General features: G+C 44.1%; 1 protein-coding gene across 1 annotated transcript in view; it reads left to right on the top strand.

The window, feature by feature from the left end:
* Msp300 (Muscle-specific protein 300 kDa) overlaps nt 1–19,248 on the top strand; it is a 314,508-nt gene that overhangs the window by 290,297 nt on the left and 4,963 nt on the right. The window contains exons 114-120 of the mRNA XM_070521946.1: nt 9,215–9,389; nt 10,000–10,308; nt 11,193–11,342; nt 12,755–12,934; nt 13,705–13,914; nt 15,963–16,061; nt 16,640–16,843. Coding sequence (XP_070378047.1) covers nt 9,215–9,389; nt 10,000–10,308; nt 11,193–11,342; nt 12,755–12,934; nt 13,705–13,914; nt 15,963–16,061; nt 16,640–16,843 — 1,327 coding nt within the window. The remainder of the gene's footprint in view (nt 1–9,214; nt 9,390–9,999; nt 10,309–11,192; nt 11,343–12,754; nt 12,935–13,704; nt 13,915–15,962; nt 16,062–16,639; nt 16,844–19,248) is intronic.

Genomic DNA, 19,248 nt, shown 5'->3' on the forward strand with positions numbered 1-19,248 from the left:
CGAGTATTTCCTGCAGCATCGCTCTCAACTGATTTTCTCTTCTTTTTTCACTGCAAGGAGGATGACCGCCAAAGCGAGCGCGCGGGTTTTTATCGGAGAGCAATGACGTCACACCGCCTGTGTCCTCGCCGCTCCTTCTCCCCTGCTAGGCTCCACCCACCCTCTCCGCGTCGCTATGCTGCGCGATGCTATTTTTATGCTCTACTTTCACTCTCTCTCAGCTCTCTCTCCCCCAGCTCAGCGAAGTGCGGACGTCATGAGAAACCCGGCGAGGTTCTAACAGCTCTACTGTAAAGGAAATCTAACTAGCGCCAGAAAGCATCGGGGCTAGATTGAACCAATATTTTTTTTCCTAAGTGCCTTGTGGTGATTGGTCGTCATCACGACAATCGCTAATGTGAGAGGATGGCGCGCGAACGCCGACCAATGGTGAGACGGCATTGTGTAAGAGAAGCTTTATAAAATATTTTCGTCAACTTTATCAGGCGTCTTACCACTTCCAACTTTTCCTAAATGTGCTTACAAATATAAACAAAAAACATTTTCTTCCTTGAAAATCTCGCGCCTTGTTTATTGATTTGGTAAAATAATCGTACTGACAGTTTATTCTACATGCTTCGACCGAAAGCATAAATAAAAGACACTCGTTCTCACAAAAAAAAATTATTTCCCATATGTAAACTTCAAATATAATTTTATGCTCCTAAATTTACCGATCAGTCGCAGGCGCTTAATTCAGTAATAAACATGCAACACTAGCGAGGTTAATGCCATCAGGTATTTATTGGAAGTTTACCAATGTCATTAACAAACGCAGATCATTTCTCCTGATCAAAACCACGTGATGTGCAGCGTTAACGAGTAGGTCTCGTCTTTAGCGGCACCGGTACGAACCGGAGGAGCTGAAACCAGCAGCACTGGTAGTATACACAGCCTTGTATCGGCAAGATCAACGGTTTAACCGGTGTACCACGAGGTTTGTGGCGTCGTCCGCTCGTCATCCGCAGCAGCAGACGATGACGCAAGCACGCGTCGCGGATGAATACAGTGTGCACCGGCGCGTTCTCTCTCCTGATTGGTCGGCGAGGCTTCTGTACTCTGTTTCATACATCGGAGTCAACGCTCCGAACGTTCTAGCTCACTGTAACGAAGGCTAGGGAGACTTACTGCTCGCTTTCGCGACTGAAAAAATAGTGCGTCAAAAAAGAATATATGCGTACAGGTACGCGTCATGTAAATCGATGTGACGTTGGATCTCATGCTTTGATGTTGTAAAATGTGGCGTTGACATTACATGGAAGGCGTCACAGATCTAAACCTATATTTACCACCGAACGAGCGGAGCAACACATTTCTGCTAGCGGCGGCCACAGCACACCGCGCATGTGCTCACGACCAAAAAATAGTACGTTCCACACTGGAAGCACATGAAGGTGCTGAAATAATGCGTCGTCTGACATAACATTACGCCCACGAGTTACAATTAAAATATGTGAAATAGGTGTTAGGCAAAAAGGGTTTCCTGCGAGACACGCGGAGTGATACTTCTATGTCTGCACTACTTTTGTAGCTTCGACAGCGTTGCGTATGTATGAAACAAAGTGTAGCTTGCGCAGCGCTGTACCGTTTTATGAGTGAGACAGACGGATGTCAAGCGTCCTCCCACGTCGTGGTCGCTGATGCTTCCACTTCTTCTTCGTTTTTGTGAATTCTTTCTTTTTTTCCCCTCTCCCTCACCCATTCGCCAAGTCTCGCCGCTGTACCGGCTTCGCGAGCCGAGTTGCGCAACAGACCCGGCCGCCTTTTCCCCAGCCCCGACCTTGGCACTCAGAATAGTAAACGAAGGGAGAAACTGCGGATGGTAGGCAGACAGGCGAGATGGGGCGCCAGCTACGAGCCAGTTACTCGGAAACCCTTGCAACCCGCCCACTCGGCTCTTTCACTCGCGTTCTGGCTGCCTTGATCGCGCTTCGAGATCTCTCCTTGGCCGAGACTGCAACTGGACGGCGGTATGCGTGGACGTTAGCCCCTCTGAAGGAACGGAGCCTTGGGCGCAGATGCACCTGTGTTCTCGCGCTACGAGATTGGCGGAGGGTGGGGCACCACGTGGATTAAAACTTGCGCTGCACCGGGTGGATTCGTAAACGTGGTCGCAAATAACGAAAATGACCGCTTCGAGGGAACTTTACGCGTTTGTGTGCGCGTGTGTGTCGACCTTCTTTTATCAATGTGTTGTTTTCCGTGCTTTGCGACGACTATTCGATACGCGGTATACTGGTTCGTAAGTCTCTTCCTGTCCAAAGGTGTGGCTTCGGAGTTAGACAAGAAATGGTGCGAACACGGGTCTTACGTCTGTCGAAAATTGGGCCGCATGTTGTTGCTTTAATAACGTTGGCTAGCGTTATATGCACGTAGCCGAGTTGTACTCCTGACGCAGATGAACGGCGAACTAACTTCAATTTGAAATCTCCCGCCCGCCACGCGGATTTTAATGCGGAATAAAGCCGCTTACTTATGACAAATGCGGTGCGAATCGCGAAAGACTTGCGCGAATCCCTCTTTATTTCTTTTTTTTTTACTCGTCGTTTCTTTAAAATAAATGTTGCCTTTTAGAGACGTTATGCCGCTTCACTTGGCCACGATACTGTTATTCTTGGTAGGACAGTTATGCGCGCTTACTGCTGTTTAAACCTACCTAGTGGTGTTTCACGCTTTCGATGCCAGCGCCGAATATCTATGCGGCGGCCTTCTTTAGCGGCTTTTCATGAAGGTGTAGCCGCGTTTGGATTTACTGATACGTCGAGGGTCTATGTCTGAAGAGAGAGATTGGGAGTAGGAGCGAGGAGGATGGGGTACCGTGTAAAAAAATGCAATGAATGGAGAAGGAAGGGTTGCGTGGGTGCGTGGAGCTGGCTTCTCGGGGTCTTCAAAAGTCTATTGCGTTATGGCCAGTTTCGCTTGCTCACCTCACTCGCTCGCCGCTTCGACGTCGTGCGGTCTCTCTCTCTCTCTCGCTCGCCGCGTTCCTCCTTCTCCTTCCGCGTGGCCTTGGCACGGTGTTGCGATTTCCGTCGCCGACCGGCCAACTCGGGCGGCGGCAACTGCTCTAGCGGGGCGCTGAGACGCGGCAGCTAGGCACACGTGCATCGTACGCATTCTCCGCCGGCTATTGGCATTCAAGTGTCACGTTTCTGCCCGTGTGTGTGTATGCGATCTCCATTTACGCGCAAACCCCCACCGGCGCGGCGGTGTAGTGTTGTGTGTCACCATGCGACGTCGTCGTCATCATCGCCGCGCTGATCGACAGCTGACGATCGTCGTCGTCGTCGACACGGTGAGCGCACTGGGTTGGGCGGCGTTTTTCTGCGATGACGCCTCGCGCAGGCGTGCGCTGTAAGCTTGCCGCAGGCGTGGCTGTTGTGCGGTCCTTTTCTCTTTCTTTTTTTATCACGCGCTCACGCGCGCCCGTGTGCCTCAGTTTATTAATTCCGTTTTCATTAAGTCGAGAACCGTGCGTTTCCGCACGCACGCCCGCCGATTTTCCACGCTCCGTAGGAGAAACCGTGTGTGCTTGCGTGCGGTGTTTTGTGGCCGCGCCGGTTTCGACTTGTTCGCCGCTGCGCGGCGAACGTGATCGAGTTTTGGTTACGGTTTTGAGGTGTCGTCTGCTACGCCGAAATTCTGTGGTTGCGGGGATATTGCGTCGTCTGCTACGTGGCCTCTGTTGGGCGGCAGCGGGATTGAGCTTTTGTGGTTGCTGTTTCCTCAGTAAGCGCAGTGTGATTTGGTGCCGTAGCGAGTAGGCGTGCGGTGTGGTCGCCCCCTTTAATCATGAGCATTCTGTTCTTCTTCTTTTATTTTATTTCTCTCTCTCTCTCGCCGACCAAGTAAGGGTCAAAGAGGCGATAGTCGGGCAGCGGCGAGGCGTGATTATCGACTTTCCAGAAATTCTGACACACTGACCTCGTTTTGGAGTTGCGCGTTTCTTTTTGTTCCCTCCCTCTCTAGACGCCGGCGCGGGCAGTCACTTACGTTAAGCGAATAACGCTAAGAGCTGCACGGTGCATGTCGTATTAGACGGTCCAGAGGCAAACTTTGCTCTGTGCGCAATCGCTTGTCTACCACGCCTTTGCAAACGCCGGACGAAGCGCGCCTTAGCTAGCCCTTTCTGCTATCGAAGATAGTGTCCTCACATGCGTGTCTCTATGTCGGAGATAGGTGTTTTGCTCAGTTATCTGACTGTCAAGGTTGTCACGGCGTGTGAGAAAGAGGAGCCCTCGATTTGTTTGCTCCCCGGTTAAAGCGCCGGTTGCGGACCGCTTGCTCTCACCCCCCCGCTATACGTGACAGTTGCTTACGTGTATTGAGAAGTTTACGCTTGCGTATTTTTCTGAGCTTCACAACATATGGACAACTTGCAGAACGTGACTTCTCTAATATGCAGTGGCGCAGGTCACATTCCATGCAGGCAAGAAAAATTAAATAAAACAGCTAGAGGGAGACAAGGCCTGCTGTAGTGAATTTTCTCACAAGACGAAATTAATTAACGTGACCAAGTCTTCAAAAGTTACTTGCCAAATATTAGTGTCCAAAGGGGCAGACTAGATGAAAAGACAGAAGTGTCAACCCACAGGCAGGCATATGCACTTTTTTGCACCTGCCCATTTGTTTACAAACATCCAGCTTGTCTACCTATCCGCGATGCCCACGGCCATTTCACCACTTTATTGCTAAAATTTTCGAAATGTGACCCGTTTGTTCGTAATTCCTGATAAGTACGTCAACTGTCAGGCATGCTGTAATTGCATCAAATTTGGAAATAAAGTCGAAATTCCTCTTATATAACTGACCCATTTAAACCAAGACTTTTCTGCCCTAACTTGAATTAGTACTATGTCGCATTGTGTGATAAGGTTATCGTGGCTCTTTATGGCCATATCTAGGTGATTGTGACGTGTCTTCATGTGCAATCCTCTGTGTAGCATTGTCTGACATTTTTGAGCTTATCGCTGTCATTTACCATTGTGTGTTAACAGGTGCAAAGGTCAGCATCTTAAGTCCCCATTCTATAGACTGGCTGTCATATCTTTGTTTATGCATATTCATTTAAACGTATATGTTACACGAAGAACTGATTTCTCATGCAAGTTAGAAAGGATCTAAATTAATTGGCTGTCATCCTCAAATCATTGAATATTTCTGTAAACAGGATTGGATATTGCTTTCTTGTTTTAAAGCATTTGAAGATTGTACCAAATGCTACAGTGTGATAGGCAAGAACTGACATGAAACTTTTCTGTAAAGTATCACTGACGCAACATTTATGGTGATATTCTTTTCGGATTATGTGAAGGTCCAAACCCAATAAACCTTAGAAAATGTACTGCAAACGTAAGTGTGCCCTGAATGTGCATTTTTCCATAATATTTGTTCCTGCAACCTAGTTTGGGTTCCAGTAATCAGGAAGTCAATGCGCCGTGATGTAATGATGCCCAATCCATTCTTTCTATTGCTGCGGCTGCCACTAATTAGCATAGCCACAAGAAGTTCATGCAGCACGCTTGTTTATTTTTTTCATGATCAACATCATCATACCTAGCCTTATTGCCACACGATATCAGCAAATTTCGTTCCATGTCATGGCCTCACAGTCGGGGTGTCGGAGCAAACTTTTTTCGGGTTTGGTTCAAGTTATGTTTCGGACTGTGCATACTCTCCAGTTCGGCTCAGGTTTAGCTTCGGAGCAAAAAATATAACCTTTTTCTCGAATATGTAACTGAGTTCGAACCGGTTTGAACCAGTTCATATCGGTTCACAGCATTTCGGAATTAAGGAGAATGAAAAGCTTTAGAAAACATGTTTTTCAGCTTCACCTGTGAATTCATTTGAACGAAAGATAGTTGCCGTACTAGTAATGTCGCTGTTGCCAGGTCCAACGTTTGAAGGCCAACTTTGGTATCAAATTAAAATATAGCCCATAAGTGTTCCCCAACACTTATACTTGTTAGGCATCACTGTTTTACATCTGTGAAGCGTGTATTATAGGGTTTGTACAACTTCTAAAGTATGTGTCAGTGCTCATTTAGTTTTATAAGTCTTTTGAAAGATGGTCCTGCTTATTATAAGGCAGAAAAGTTAATTTACATGGTTACTTTGCTGATTGTGCTTAACAGACATATCTGTTTATGTGAAACATATTTGCTGACGATGAGTATGTCTGTATGTTGAAAATACAAGTTGTGTTGACAACATTAAATAAAAAATGAAATTTGTGCATTGTTTTCAGTGAGAAGGCTAGACCTTCTTTTTTCCATAAATTGTACTGTTAATTAATTATTTGTACTTCACAAATGGGTCTGTCCACTCCCGGGTTTTTGAAAGCCATACTCTGACGTTGTCAGATGCATATGCTTGTTTTCTGCTGCAATAATGTAGGCCTCTGTGACAATGACACACGGGGCCTTGACATTCACATCTGTCATAGCTGCAACAGCCTGCTGACCGCATATGTGCGGAGCCCGAATACTTTAAATGCCACAATGCTACACTTTGGTTGCATTGTACATAATTGGCAATGACCCATAGGGTACATAATTTGACGTTGCGAGAAGCTTGCAAGGTATCAATAACCTGGTCGCCTTTACTTTGCAAGTATTGCATTATTTGCCATTATGCACTACCTTTCGCTTTCCATGCAGTAATTTGTGCATTTATTTTAGGCATTCCAACTTGGCATGCCATTTCATAGATTTGATAGCTTTAACCAGGGGTGGCCAGAAACACATATTCAAAAAGCCACAAAACAGCTCACTAATAGTCTCACAGCAACAGCAAGCACGTGGAAGTTTCAAACGTTAATGTCATATATGACGTTTTGACAACCAGCGCTCTGTGCAAACAAGCGCTGGTCTGCTTAGAATGGCAGCTGGGTGCTTAGGTTCATGAAAAACTTCCTAGCTTGGCAAAAGCTGCACAAAATTACAGATACTTAGATTCATAATGGACAATGACTACCTGACTGAACTCTTGATGAGCTTCAGGCAGACCCAAAACAGCCAAGCCCAGCTCGTAAGCCACAGTTTCACCATCCTTAGTCTACACACTTGGGTCCATTCATGCATGTATAGTCAATGTCAAAGGTTTACCAGGCATGACTTTTGTGAAAAAAACTTTATTCTTGTATTATGTTTGCCTGTAGCTTGTATACGTAATGGTACTTCGTTGTGTTAGCTATGTGTGCTAAGACTGACTGCACATCTGCCTGCCTCTAATAAAAGATGGTTTTTGATTCAGATTTGCCAGCTTCTCTGAATCATTTAATCCATACATTACCTGTACTTGTAGCTAAGCTGTGCTACCTCATTTATAAATGCAGACAAGCTCGCTTCCATCTTGCATCCTTGTGTCATGTCCAAGAATGCCATGTCCTGAAAGTGTCATGTACTGGAGACCTGGCGTCTTCATGCCTGTAGGAGGAAGGAGTGGAGTTGGGCAGTGCGCATGGCATGGGATGAAATAAACAGTTGTTTGTTAGGTGTAATGAAAGAGAGACTGAGGAATAGGAAATGTACTTGTTGGGTAGTAGGGGAGAACTTATTATAGGGTGTTCCCAATTACTGGGTGGCTGTTGCTAGCACAGGACAGGGGTCAATGGGAAGTTTAGAAAAGAGCCTTTCATCCTGCCATGGAATTTATTGGGTAATTAGGCTATTTTGTAGAACCAACAGCTGAGAGAGTTGATTGCATTTGTTGAGTCGGTTGCGTGCGATTAGGGGCAATAAACGGTCACATATTGGAGCGCACTGCACCATGTGTGGCCATGAACCATTTTTGAACAAGGTATTACCATTCACCGTCATAATTATGAGGTTATCAGGCAAATAGTTAAGACATACCTTGTACACAAGAAAGAAAGGTCTTGCACCAGTCATCCTTCACTGTCATTATCAGATAAAGAATTTAATTCCTCGACATTTCTTTAAAGGATCAGGCCTGATCTAACTTCGTGCATTTGTTTTTGGCGTCCATCAATGCATGCATGCATCTGTGAATGATAATAAGGTTGTTCTGATTTTGTATCAATGAGTAAGACTGCATGTATTAATTTCTCCATTGACTTTTGCACTCTGTGGTATGAGTGGTCATGTGGCTTAGTGTGCCTACAAAAATTGTGATAATTTCAATAGCGTTTTGAGTTGCGAGTCTAGTGCCTATACCTCTGCATCTTTACTTGTCCTGACCTCTGTTCGCTCTGCATTCCTCAAGATGGAAGTAGGCTGGTTTAATTCAGTTATGTTAACATTCATTGAAATTATAACAAAAACGCTCAGAACTCTGTTCAGATCCATAGTCGGCAAGCTAGCGCTGGGTCCAACAACATGAATATTCAATACAACAGCATGCATCAGCATATCACATACACCAGGTCTTTCGTTTAGGCTGAGCAGAACTTTTAAAAGTTGCCTGTCCCAGATAGCCCAATTCTAATCCTTGAATGGGATTGTGTAAAGAGGTGGCCATTTCTTGCACACTAAATCAAAAAGCATAATATATAATTAGCAAAATGTGATTGCCTAAGCTTTAAGTGATAAATTTGCAATTTACTAATTGTACCTGGTGAAATTGCAAGGCCTATACACTTGGAACGAATTTGAAAGATATGGCACCATTTATATTTGCCATCAAACTTGTGGCAAAAACACACTGTTCCACTTAATTTTTTAATGAAATGTTGTTATCTGCATTGAAGCAAGAAAATTGCTGGAATGTCTATGTACTTCGTCACACACTTTGGAATAGTATATAGTATCCAGAAACCATCGTCTTCCACAGAGTTTGTTCTATGTGCATATGACTTGCAAGCTCGCCAGCTACATTTCATGAATTGCAGTATGCGCCATAAAGTAATTGGTTGAAAACTTAATGATGCATTTTGTGATTTAGTCAATTATGCATTTCTATTTAGTGTGAAAGTAATGTTCACCCCTTTGTGCAGTTGCATTCAAGGGTTATAATAGTGCCATCTGTCACAGGCAGCTTTTTAAGTTCTGTATATAGCTAAAAAAAGAGAAAGAAATAAACACCCGGTATATCAATCAATTGCTCACTATGTGTGCTTCTGCACATTCATGCAGCACTAATCTATTGCAACTTTTTTCGGGGAACACGCTAAAGAAACATGTCTCTTTGTCTTCTCCTCGTGTTCCACTCGCAGGCTGCAGAAGTCCATTGAGCAGCATCTGCAGGGAGTCCGTGAGGAGAGGGCAGCACAGGCTGCCTTTGAGGAGAAGGTCGCCTCCCTTCGGGAAGGCCTGCTCCAGATGGAGAGGGACATTGGCGCGGCTCCCACCTGCGGGGAAGATGAGGACCAGGTCCAGAAGAACCTCCAGGTGCGTGACCCATCCCTCCCTACGTGACCCCCGGCTTTTTTTCTTTGTTCCTTTCAAACCAGGGAATTTCTTCCCCTATTTCTGCCTCAGAGAACCTATTTGACCATACATAAGTGAAGAAAATGCTTGCGCAAAAGACATTTATTATTCACTGATCAGCAGATCAATGTTCAACCTTTCATTGCTCTATTGCAAAAGTGATAGTACACCCAGTTTTGAAGAGTGAAGTTCTGCTCAGACAAATGAATGAAGAACAGAATGTTAAGCTTGAGGCGTGCCATATCAATAATTGCAGTGGCATGTGCACAGAATGGCTTCCAACTATTTTTCATGACTCGAAATTTTCACGCCTGAACTGATACCTTTCGAGAGTGAAGAGGCTGTTCACGGTTGAGGGGTTGGCACTGCCTCTTTCGGAGCATGAGCGGATACCTTTTTTGTGTGTGTTTGTGTGTTCCCCTCCTTTCCTGTCACTCTATGACCTTTCAGTTCATAGCTCGACATCTTCTTGCATCTGCATCTTCCTCACCTGCCCTTTCAAACCGAAATGACACACGAGAGTAGCATGCTTACCAGCTTGAAAATAAGCCCCGCCGTGCTGATTTCGCAGATGCTCCGCGAGCGGCTCAGCTTCCTGGACAGGGAAGTGCGAGCCGCGTCACGGTCGGCCCACGAGCGCTACAGCGAGCGCCGGCAGGGCGTGCCGGACGTCGTGGAGCAGGCCCTGGCCTCCGTGGAGCTCCTCTCGGAGAACGTAATGGCCGCTCTCGAAGGAAAAGAGCGGGAGTTCAAAAAGGCACGCACCGCGCGGGCCGACTACTGCGAGGGCTCCAAGGCCCTGGCTGCGTGGCTCCAAAAGGCACAGGGGATCCTGCAACGCAAGGGAGACTCCCCGGAAGTCACCAAGGAGAACCTTGTGGTGAGTTCTGAGCATTCAATGGAGGCAAGAGGCAGCAAATAATTTTGAGCACTGTGTGCACAATATACGTACTGTTTGCACAAGCCACATGTATCTTTTTTAAACTCTATATTCATTAATTTCATGGTAAAAGGTTGATTACTAGGAGAGAAAGTTGATGCCAAACTTCCATTTTTCGAATTTCGCACTGAAGCCCCAGCGCCGGTACATCAGTGTGGCCTCATGGATTTCAAAGTAGTTTCTCATATTCGGGCCATTCTCGCACAGTAGAAGTTACCGAACTTGTTTAGTTCAGTCTCTGGTTCCTTTAAATACAATAAGTCGGTCTTCACTGATTTTTTGAAATTTATTTATATTTTATCTTTCCTTTAATATTGACTATTGTTTCTATATACAGTAGTGTCCACCTGCCTTGCTCTCACATGAGACCAACAGTAGAGAAAAAAAATAAATAAATATAGATTAGCCAGGTCCTAGCATGCGCAATCAAAATCAGTAACATTGTGGATTGTGACATAAGCTGGTGATGCAAGCTGGTGTGAGAACCTCAAGGTGACGCCACCACCCATTTTATTTAGTTTTTCAATCTTTTTCAGGCTTACCATACCTCCTATCACTACTGTTTTGGTATTGCAGACGAGTAATTTATTAATACAGCTCAGTTTATTTTTCTCTCTGGTGCCCCTTTAACAACATGAACATTTACTGTCATAGTCGTATGTGCATATGATATTAAATGCGTAACATTACAAGTACCGCTATCCTTTGGGCTTCAACGATTGTCATCTTGATGCTGTTAAACCGTCAACTTTATTTTCTGCCCCCAAGGCCCTCAATAAATGCTTGATGCCATTAAACCGTCAACTTCATTTCCTGCCCCCCAGGCCCTCAATGCCGAATTGCCCGGAGTACGCCGGGATGCAGAGCGCCGTGTTGTCCAGAGCGGCAACCTTGTTGTCGAGTGCCTGGGTGACACGGAACAGGCCAAGTCAGTGCGGGCCACCATCACTTCTCTCACAGACCAGCTGCAACAGGTAACATTTTGCTTATGTCAGTGTAATAGCATATTCATTCTCCACTGTGTTCACTATTCTCATTGTCATTCTGAAGCAGCTAAATTGCTTGTGATTGGCATTCTCTGCAATACTTCCAGCCCTATGTCACACTTTATGTTAACATGCCTGTTCGTCTTGGCATGCGGCATTGCAGCTTCGTTTTACTTCATGTGCAGAACTGGTTTTCATAATTGTGCCTATAAGGTAGGCACAGGTTCATATAGAAATAGCTTTTTTTTTACACATTCAGAACTCTGCAGGGAACTAAGACAGCAAAGTCGTGTTTGGTACAAACAAGCACATCTTAATCAGATGTGGTTGGAATATGGTGAAACATAGATATAATGCACTTCAATATAACGGAATTCTCGATATAACAAACTATTTAACTTTGTATTATATCTTGTCCATAAAACATCATGTTAATCAAGAAGGTCAATCAGTAAGACTCTGTGGGATTCATCCCGTATTTCCTTCACAAAATCACACACAAAATGCATACTGTCCACAGCAACTTAGTAATGTCAGTTTCGATATCCAGGCATGCTGTTATAAAACCTCCTCACTTTAATCACACAATCTCTCTACAAATGCTCCAATTGCTTCTAGCCTGGTTTGACTGATTGGCCTTCTTCACCTGGTTGCCTTTGAATCATCTTTTCATTTTTTTTTTTTTACTCGGATGTGTTCTTCATTGCAGTCATTATCTCATAAATGCATGCTTGCTGAGCCTCTTAAATCTGTCTTGTTTTACAATTTTGGTTGCATATGACATTGTATTCCTTGCTCTTACTTATTGTTATGAATATGTATTTCCTCTTGTATGTTTTTGTATCAATGCCCTCCTATGCTTTGCCTTCATTGTCTATCCTGGTTTTCGTGTAGTGCACCAGTTTAAGAGCTGTTGCATGTTTGTAGCCTACCCGCCGTGGTTGCTCAGTGGCTATGGTGTTGGGCTTCTGAGCACGAGGTCGCGGGATCGAATCCCGGCCACGGCAGCCGCATTTCGATGGAGGCGAAATGCGAAAACACCCGTGTGCTTAGATTTAGGCGCACGTTAAAGAACCCCAGGTGGTCCAAATTTCCGGAGTCCCCCACTACGGCGTGCCTCATAATCAGAAAGTGGTTTTGGCACGTAAAACCCCAAATATTATTATATTATGTTTGTAGCCACACAATTCTTTTGTACTTCAGTCAGCTATGCCCCATGTCTGTACGAACCCATTGTTTTTGATTTGCCCTCTTGCGCATTAACAGCTAAGTTACCGAGCTGTTTGCTATCTTGGCTCTAAGAACGTCATTCCCTCCTAGCTGCTCAGCAGTGAGAACTTGCACTCGCTAACACGAGTCGAATAAAATGATAACATTTTCCACTGCTTGCTTCCGTGAAGGTGGAGTCATGGATCCGGGAGCGCCTCAGTGAGGTGGAAGACGCCCTGGAGGCCTGGGCCCGGTTCCTGCAACTCCACGAAGCGCACAAGACGTGGCTGGACATGAAGGAGCTGGCAGTGGCCAAGCGAGAGCCACTGAACACGCTGGCCGTGGCAAGGCAGTGCCTGTCTCAATGCCAGGTGGGTAGCAGCAGTGGCACCTCTGTAGCAAGAGAAAAAGCGTTTTTGATTGGCAGTCAGCCTCTGGCATCCATCCAAGAGTGCGCTTATCTAGGCAAATCGCTCACAGGAGACACCGATCACGAGAAACGGAAATTTACGGAAGAGCGAAAAATGGGTTGGAGCACATATGAAAAGTATTACAAAATCATGACGAGCAGCCTGCTGCTATCCTTGAAAAGAAAAAGAAAAATTTATAGTCGTCACATTCTACCAGTAACTAACATATAGGGCAGCAATCTGAAGGTTAACAAAAAAGCTTGAGGAGAAGTTAAGAACCGCGTGATGAGCAATGAAACAAAAAATGTTTGGCGTAAGATTAAGAGACAGGATGAGAGCGGTGTGGATGAGAGGACAAACAAGGGTAGTCAATATTCTAGTTCAGATTAAGAGGACGAAATGGAGCTCGGCAGGCCATGTAATGCGTAGGGCAGGTAACTGTTGGTCTATTACAATCACAGACGGGTGCCAAGGGGAAAGGGAAGCACAGTCGAGGACGGCAGAGAATTGGGTGGCACAATGAAATTAGGAAGTTTGCAACCATAAGATGGAATAAGCTGGCGCTGGACTGGGGTAAGTGGAGGTCACTGGAGAGGTCTTCGTCCTGGAGTGGACATAACAATATACTGATAATGATGATTGCGTCTATAGTGATGTCTACCATAAGTGCTGCAATATAACCATTTCCAAAGAACTGTTCTCTACGTCCTACTCTGGCGCGTGCGATCCAGGAGGTGAACCGGGACATGGCAAGCGGCCAGGGCCAGCTGGCAGAGATGAGCAGCCTGGTGCAGCGCATTGGCCGCTCCTGCCACGTGGGGCCACTGCTGGAGAAACTGGACGCGGCCGAGGAACGCCAGCGCAACCTCGAGGGCCGTCTCGTCCAGGAGCTGGCTCTGCTTCAAGAGCTGGTCGAAGAGTGGGAACAGTGTGAACGCAAGGTACGTAGTGGTGAAGACCACTCTGCGAAGGCTGTCCTTATGCTGTGTAGTCCGACGCTAAAGTCGGTGTAGTCCACCACTGGACTCTGGCACAAAAGGTGCTGCATGGAATGTGCAAATGACTGATCACAGAAAGCGAACTCAGAAGAGTTGGAACAGTGTGAGCGCAAGGTATGTTGAGATGAAGGCCACGCTGTAGAGGCTGTCCAGACGCTGGGTAGTCCGATGATAAAGTCGGTGTAGTCCACCACTGGACTCTGGCACAATAGGTGCTACATGAAATGTGCAAACGACTGATCACAGAAAGTGAACTCAGAAGAGTGGGAACAGTGTGAGTGCAAGGTATGTTGAGATGAAGGCCATGCTGTGGAGGCTGTCTAGACGCTGTGTAGCCCGATGGTAAAGTCGGTGTAGTCCGCCAGTGGACTCGGGCACTATAAGTGCTATGTGGAACGTGCAACCGACTGATCACAGAAAGCAAACTCATTATTCGCTCACCAGGTTCTGTAGTCAGCTAGCAGACATAGCTGTGCATTTCTCGTGGATCGTGTCTATGGCATGTTGGATCACCTAGTGTGTTCTTGATATTCTCACCTGCACATTGTATTGTGTTTTACCAGTGACTGTTTTTCACCGTATTATCACTGCTATAAACCTATCATTTGGCACCGGACACACCTACCATATCCAAAAGCACTTGAATGTTGTCACCATTTCTATAACAAAGAGTCTAGCCTAATCACCTTGTAAGTTAGTACGCACAAAGCTAATTGACAAGTGGCAATATGCTGCGCAAATGCTGGCCAGAGTGAGGGTCAAAGTGCTTTGTGTTTGAAAAAAAAAAAAGAAGCCAGCGAGTTGTAAGTGGCAGGTGAGAAGGTGAATGTTGTATGGGTTTGCAGACCAAGATGCAGGATTCTCGTTACAGTTATTTTGTTGCAAGAAGGCTGTTGAGCTTGCCAAGAGAGCCTTCAGTGTGGCTTCAGGCAGCCAAATTGGAGTTCGGCCTGCTAGGTTAACAGCACGAATACAATTATTATTATTATTATTATTATTATTATTATTATTATTATTATTATTATTATTATTATTATTATTATTGAAACATACAAGCACACAAAGCAAACAGGGAGGGAGCAAGCTGACAACTGCAGAGGCGCTCAATGCCTGCCCACTCTGTCAGGAGGAGGAATGGAAAGAGGCAGGATAGATGTAATTAGGTGTGCCGAAGGACCAGATTAAGGCATAGTTTACGTACTATCTAAATGTGCTGTTTTAGGGTCAGGTTCGGGGAAAATGGGTAAGTGTTAGGATTCACATTGTTTTTGTGAACTTTTTTAGTTTGATGATAATGATGAATAAGAACGATAAGCAATGTTCAATAAGTGCTGATATGAGCTATGCAGCTGTTATACATCGGTAGTAGTTAGTATGTTAGCAGTGCTAGTGCTTTATTTTTATGAGAGTTGTTTTTTTTTTTTTTTTCCTTTCTGAGATAGGCTTTTGGGAATGAAGGCAGCGAATTGTAAGCCACAAAGGATCCTGGGGGACTTCATGGCTCTGAATCTAATTTTCTTATCTGAGGTGCTCGCCATATCTGTCCTCTTGATATGAGCAAATGTAATTTAAAGGAAACAGCATATTTGAAACTTCTTTAGGGAAATGACTGCTGGGAAGCACGCGTGCAATATAGGTGATACAGGTGTCTATGTGTGTCGTCAATAATCTCTGTTAACGTGTTGTATATCAGCTATATAGAGGCAGTTTTCATTAACTGAGACCAAATAAGCCTTTTGAATTATTTTTTGAAGGTGAACCACGTCTTGGAAGGCTTATTTACAGCCGTGAACTTGATGAGGTTATAGAGAAACTTAAAAGCCACTTGGAAAAACTCTAGCGTTCTTTATTAGCATTCATAGAAGCAGCTCTTTCAAAGATTGTATTTATTATTATTGTGTTTGTTCTGCGCAGAAAATTTGTTAAACTGTAGTAAGCTCAGTCAAGCAAGCAGGTCTACATATCACCGAATGTGTTCTTCTCTTCCAAAGGCTCGCGACTGCCAGTCATGGTTGGAGCGAACGCGCTCTTCCCTCGAGGCACCTCAACTTCGGCGTAAGAGCCTGCGTGACCAGCTGGCCTTGCGTGAGGTGAGTAATGCTACGAGGAACTTATGCAGGCACACACAAAGTTTCGTGCAGACAACAATAGGCCTTAATGTTGTATCTTAAGGTCAAGCGTTAACAAACCTGGCATGGACCAGGTATGTGAAGTGACCGTGGCTGGGATAATTTAACGATTCTATTTCAATGCCATTCCTTTTTACGCTTCGTCGGTAGTCTGAATGCTGCTCTGCGCACGTTATCACAGGGCTCGCCACTCCTGAACAGTGTGTGACGAAAAAAAAAAATTTAATCGAGTGAAAGGAATTCTTACGCTATATCAGCTTAGATTCAATTGGATATTCAATTTAAAATCTACTATTCGTTATTCGCACACCCCTAGTAATAAGCATTACTGATCCAGTCAATCAGTAAGTGCCACCAATTAATCACGGACTGATCAGTCAGTCCATAGATAGATCGACCATTAAGTCATTCCATTCCATTGATCATCAAGTTAACCAATGAATTGTCTGTGTCAAACAACCTGCCCTTTCCAAGTGCCTTATTCGTAGGGTGGGAAACCCAAGACTAGGAGCAACAGAGGGGGTTCGTCTTCTGTGCAGAAAATGCTGGCCGACCTTTCCAGCCAGCAGACCAAGATGGCCATGTCACTGGAGAAACTGCGGGTGCACCTACGTGTCTGGGCTTCATACTCGCCCGAGGAGAACGCCATGGTCGCCACGGTACAGGAGCTGTCACGGCAACTGCAAGGGCTGCAGGGAAAGCTGGACAGCCGCTGCCAAGAGTTGTCTGCCTGCCTCGCACAGGCATGTCTTGAGCATTTGTGTATTCACATTGCATCTTTATCTATCAAAAAATAATTATTTTGGGCACCTAGTACAAAATCACGGTAGTTCAAATATAATTACAATGATTCAATGGCTATGGCGGCTACAAATTGATAACTTACTCGCCTTTGCATCATGGTTACCACAGGTTATTGTAAGTAAGTAAGTAAGTAAGTAAAGTAAGTAAGTAAGTAAGTAAGTAAGTAAGTAAGTGCATTATTTCCCATATACAACATACATTTGAATATGGACAGGTCTTGAAGAAAAAAGCTGCGTGAGCAGCTTGACTAAGTCCTAAAACCCATTTTATGGCAACAGCAGGGGGAAAAACAGTGCATGTGGAAATGATAATAAAGCAGAATAAGACAAATAAATTAACGCAAAAGAAACGAACACAAAAATTGATAAACCAAAGCAACTTATAACTATATATATATAACTGTATAATAACTGTATAATAACTGCTTTTATGTCATTGTTTTTACATTTTGGCTTCTATTTTTATATCGTATGTTCTTTCCTTTCTTTATTTTGTTATGCCATGTATTTTTGCCACGCTCACAAGTTTCTTTTCACCATTATTATTTTGTATACGATGTTTTTTTTTTGCCATGTTGTTTGCCTTCCTTTCTTATTTTGTGATTTGCCTCTGTATTTACTTACTTTGCCCCTCCCCTCTGCAATGTACAACCGTACCTTGAGGGTATGATAAATAAATAAATAAATAAATAAAAAAACTTAGTTAGCTTGCATATTAAGAAATCAGCAGTATGGAGAGAAAAAAAAATAAGACACTCGGATCAGTCATGCATACTAACAGCAGATGATGTTGCAAAAGTAATATTGTAATCTACAAGTACAAAGTATTAAGCATAAGACTAGCTCTAGCAGCAAAAATAATTCTACAGACTAGTTAACGAAGACTGTAAAACATCGATATCATCTGCGATCAGTGATTAAGCAGGACAGGCAGCATATAAGCAATCATTTGCTTTCCATAATTAGTGCGCAGGTGCGTTACGTATCAATATTCTGGAGATCGTGTTTGATAATGGCATATGTTCTGTTTAAGGTTAGCTATGGAACGGATACAACAATTATTCGATTTACACTCTCTAACGTACGCATAACGTAAGTTATTGTATACTCCTATAATTGCCATGGAATATAGTGGAGGTGCAAATGTGCATGATGTTCACAAAGGTGGCAGCTTGGACGAGTTGTTATTCCACAACATTTTCATGAATTGCGCTAATTTACAAGAACGGTGTATGATATGCATGCTGATTTTACAGTAAACTAGATGAATCAACAAATACGCTCAAGTCTTTATGAAAGCAATTCGTCATACTTGCTGGCATGAATACACAATTTTGCAAACGATCATTTTGCCTGTCCAGTCATCGCTGCTCTCACTGCAATTCAAGCAAAGATTGGCTTCACTGCAGTTTATGGAAAAACTACAGTGAAGCCACACCTAAGAGCAGATCGGCATCTCCAATTTGCACTTTAATTTCATGATTGACCACTGACAGTTGATTAGGCTTACTAAGCAACATTTTGTGCCATGGTAGTTGTAGTAAATACTACTACCTCAGCTTCTTTTCTACAATGATTAATTTCATTGTAAAGCACCATCATTTCTCTCTGTTTGGTGTATATTTCTACGTTTTTCATTATTTTGTATCTATTTCTGTGTTCACTGACTAACTTTTCATTTTCATGCTGTGGGATACCACACAGGTGTGTGAGCGGTCACTTGCATAAAGATAAATCAAGTCAATTCTAATAAATCAAATCATTTTTGTTGGCCCATTATGTTTTAAGTGTGTTTTGAAGCTGCCAAATTCAGGAGAAGACTTTCGAGAAACTACAACGTTTGGCTGCCCAGGGGAAGAAAAGTACAGCCAAAGACATTTGATTAGAGGATACTCAAGAGGCACAAATTGTTTGAACCTGCCCGTGTTGGATATTCAGGTTGCTGTGTACACTGACTGCTGTCATTACAAGTTGCCATCACCAAAAGTGGCTGCACATTCACATTTGCAAAATTGTATACACATGTCATTATTAGCTGTTCTGGTTTTCTGCACATGTAATGCACACCTAGAGGTCAACAAATTGAAGGTAAAATTGAGGATGTGGGTTAGCCTCCATGTATGGCTTCACTGCAGTTTATCGTGAATTGCACTGAAGCCACACAGTTTTAGGACAGAGTATTAGCGAAATGGCAACGACGGCTGAAATGCAAAGCTAGATCATTTCCAAAGTTTTGCATTGGGCCAACAATTGTGTGTAGAGTTGCTTTCATAAATATTTGAGGGCTTTTATTGATGTCTAGTTTAGCTTCAAGCTAGCAGGTCATGTACATTTGCAGTGCCATC

This window comes from Dermacentor albipictus, chromosome 7 (assembly GCF_038994185.2).
Source record: "Dermacentor albipictus isolate Rhodes 1998 colony chromosome 7, USDA_Dalb.pri_finalv2, whole genome shotgun sequence".
Lineage (NCBI taxonomy): Eukaryota > Metazoa > Arthropoda > Arachnida > Ixodida > Ixodidae > Dermacentor > Dermacentor albipictus.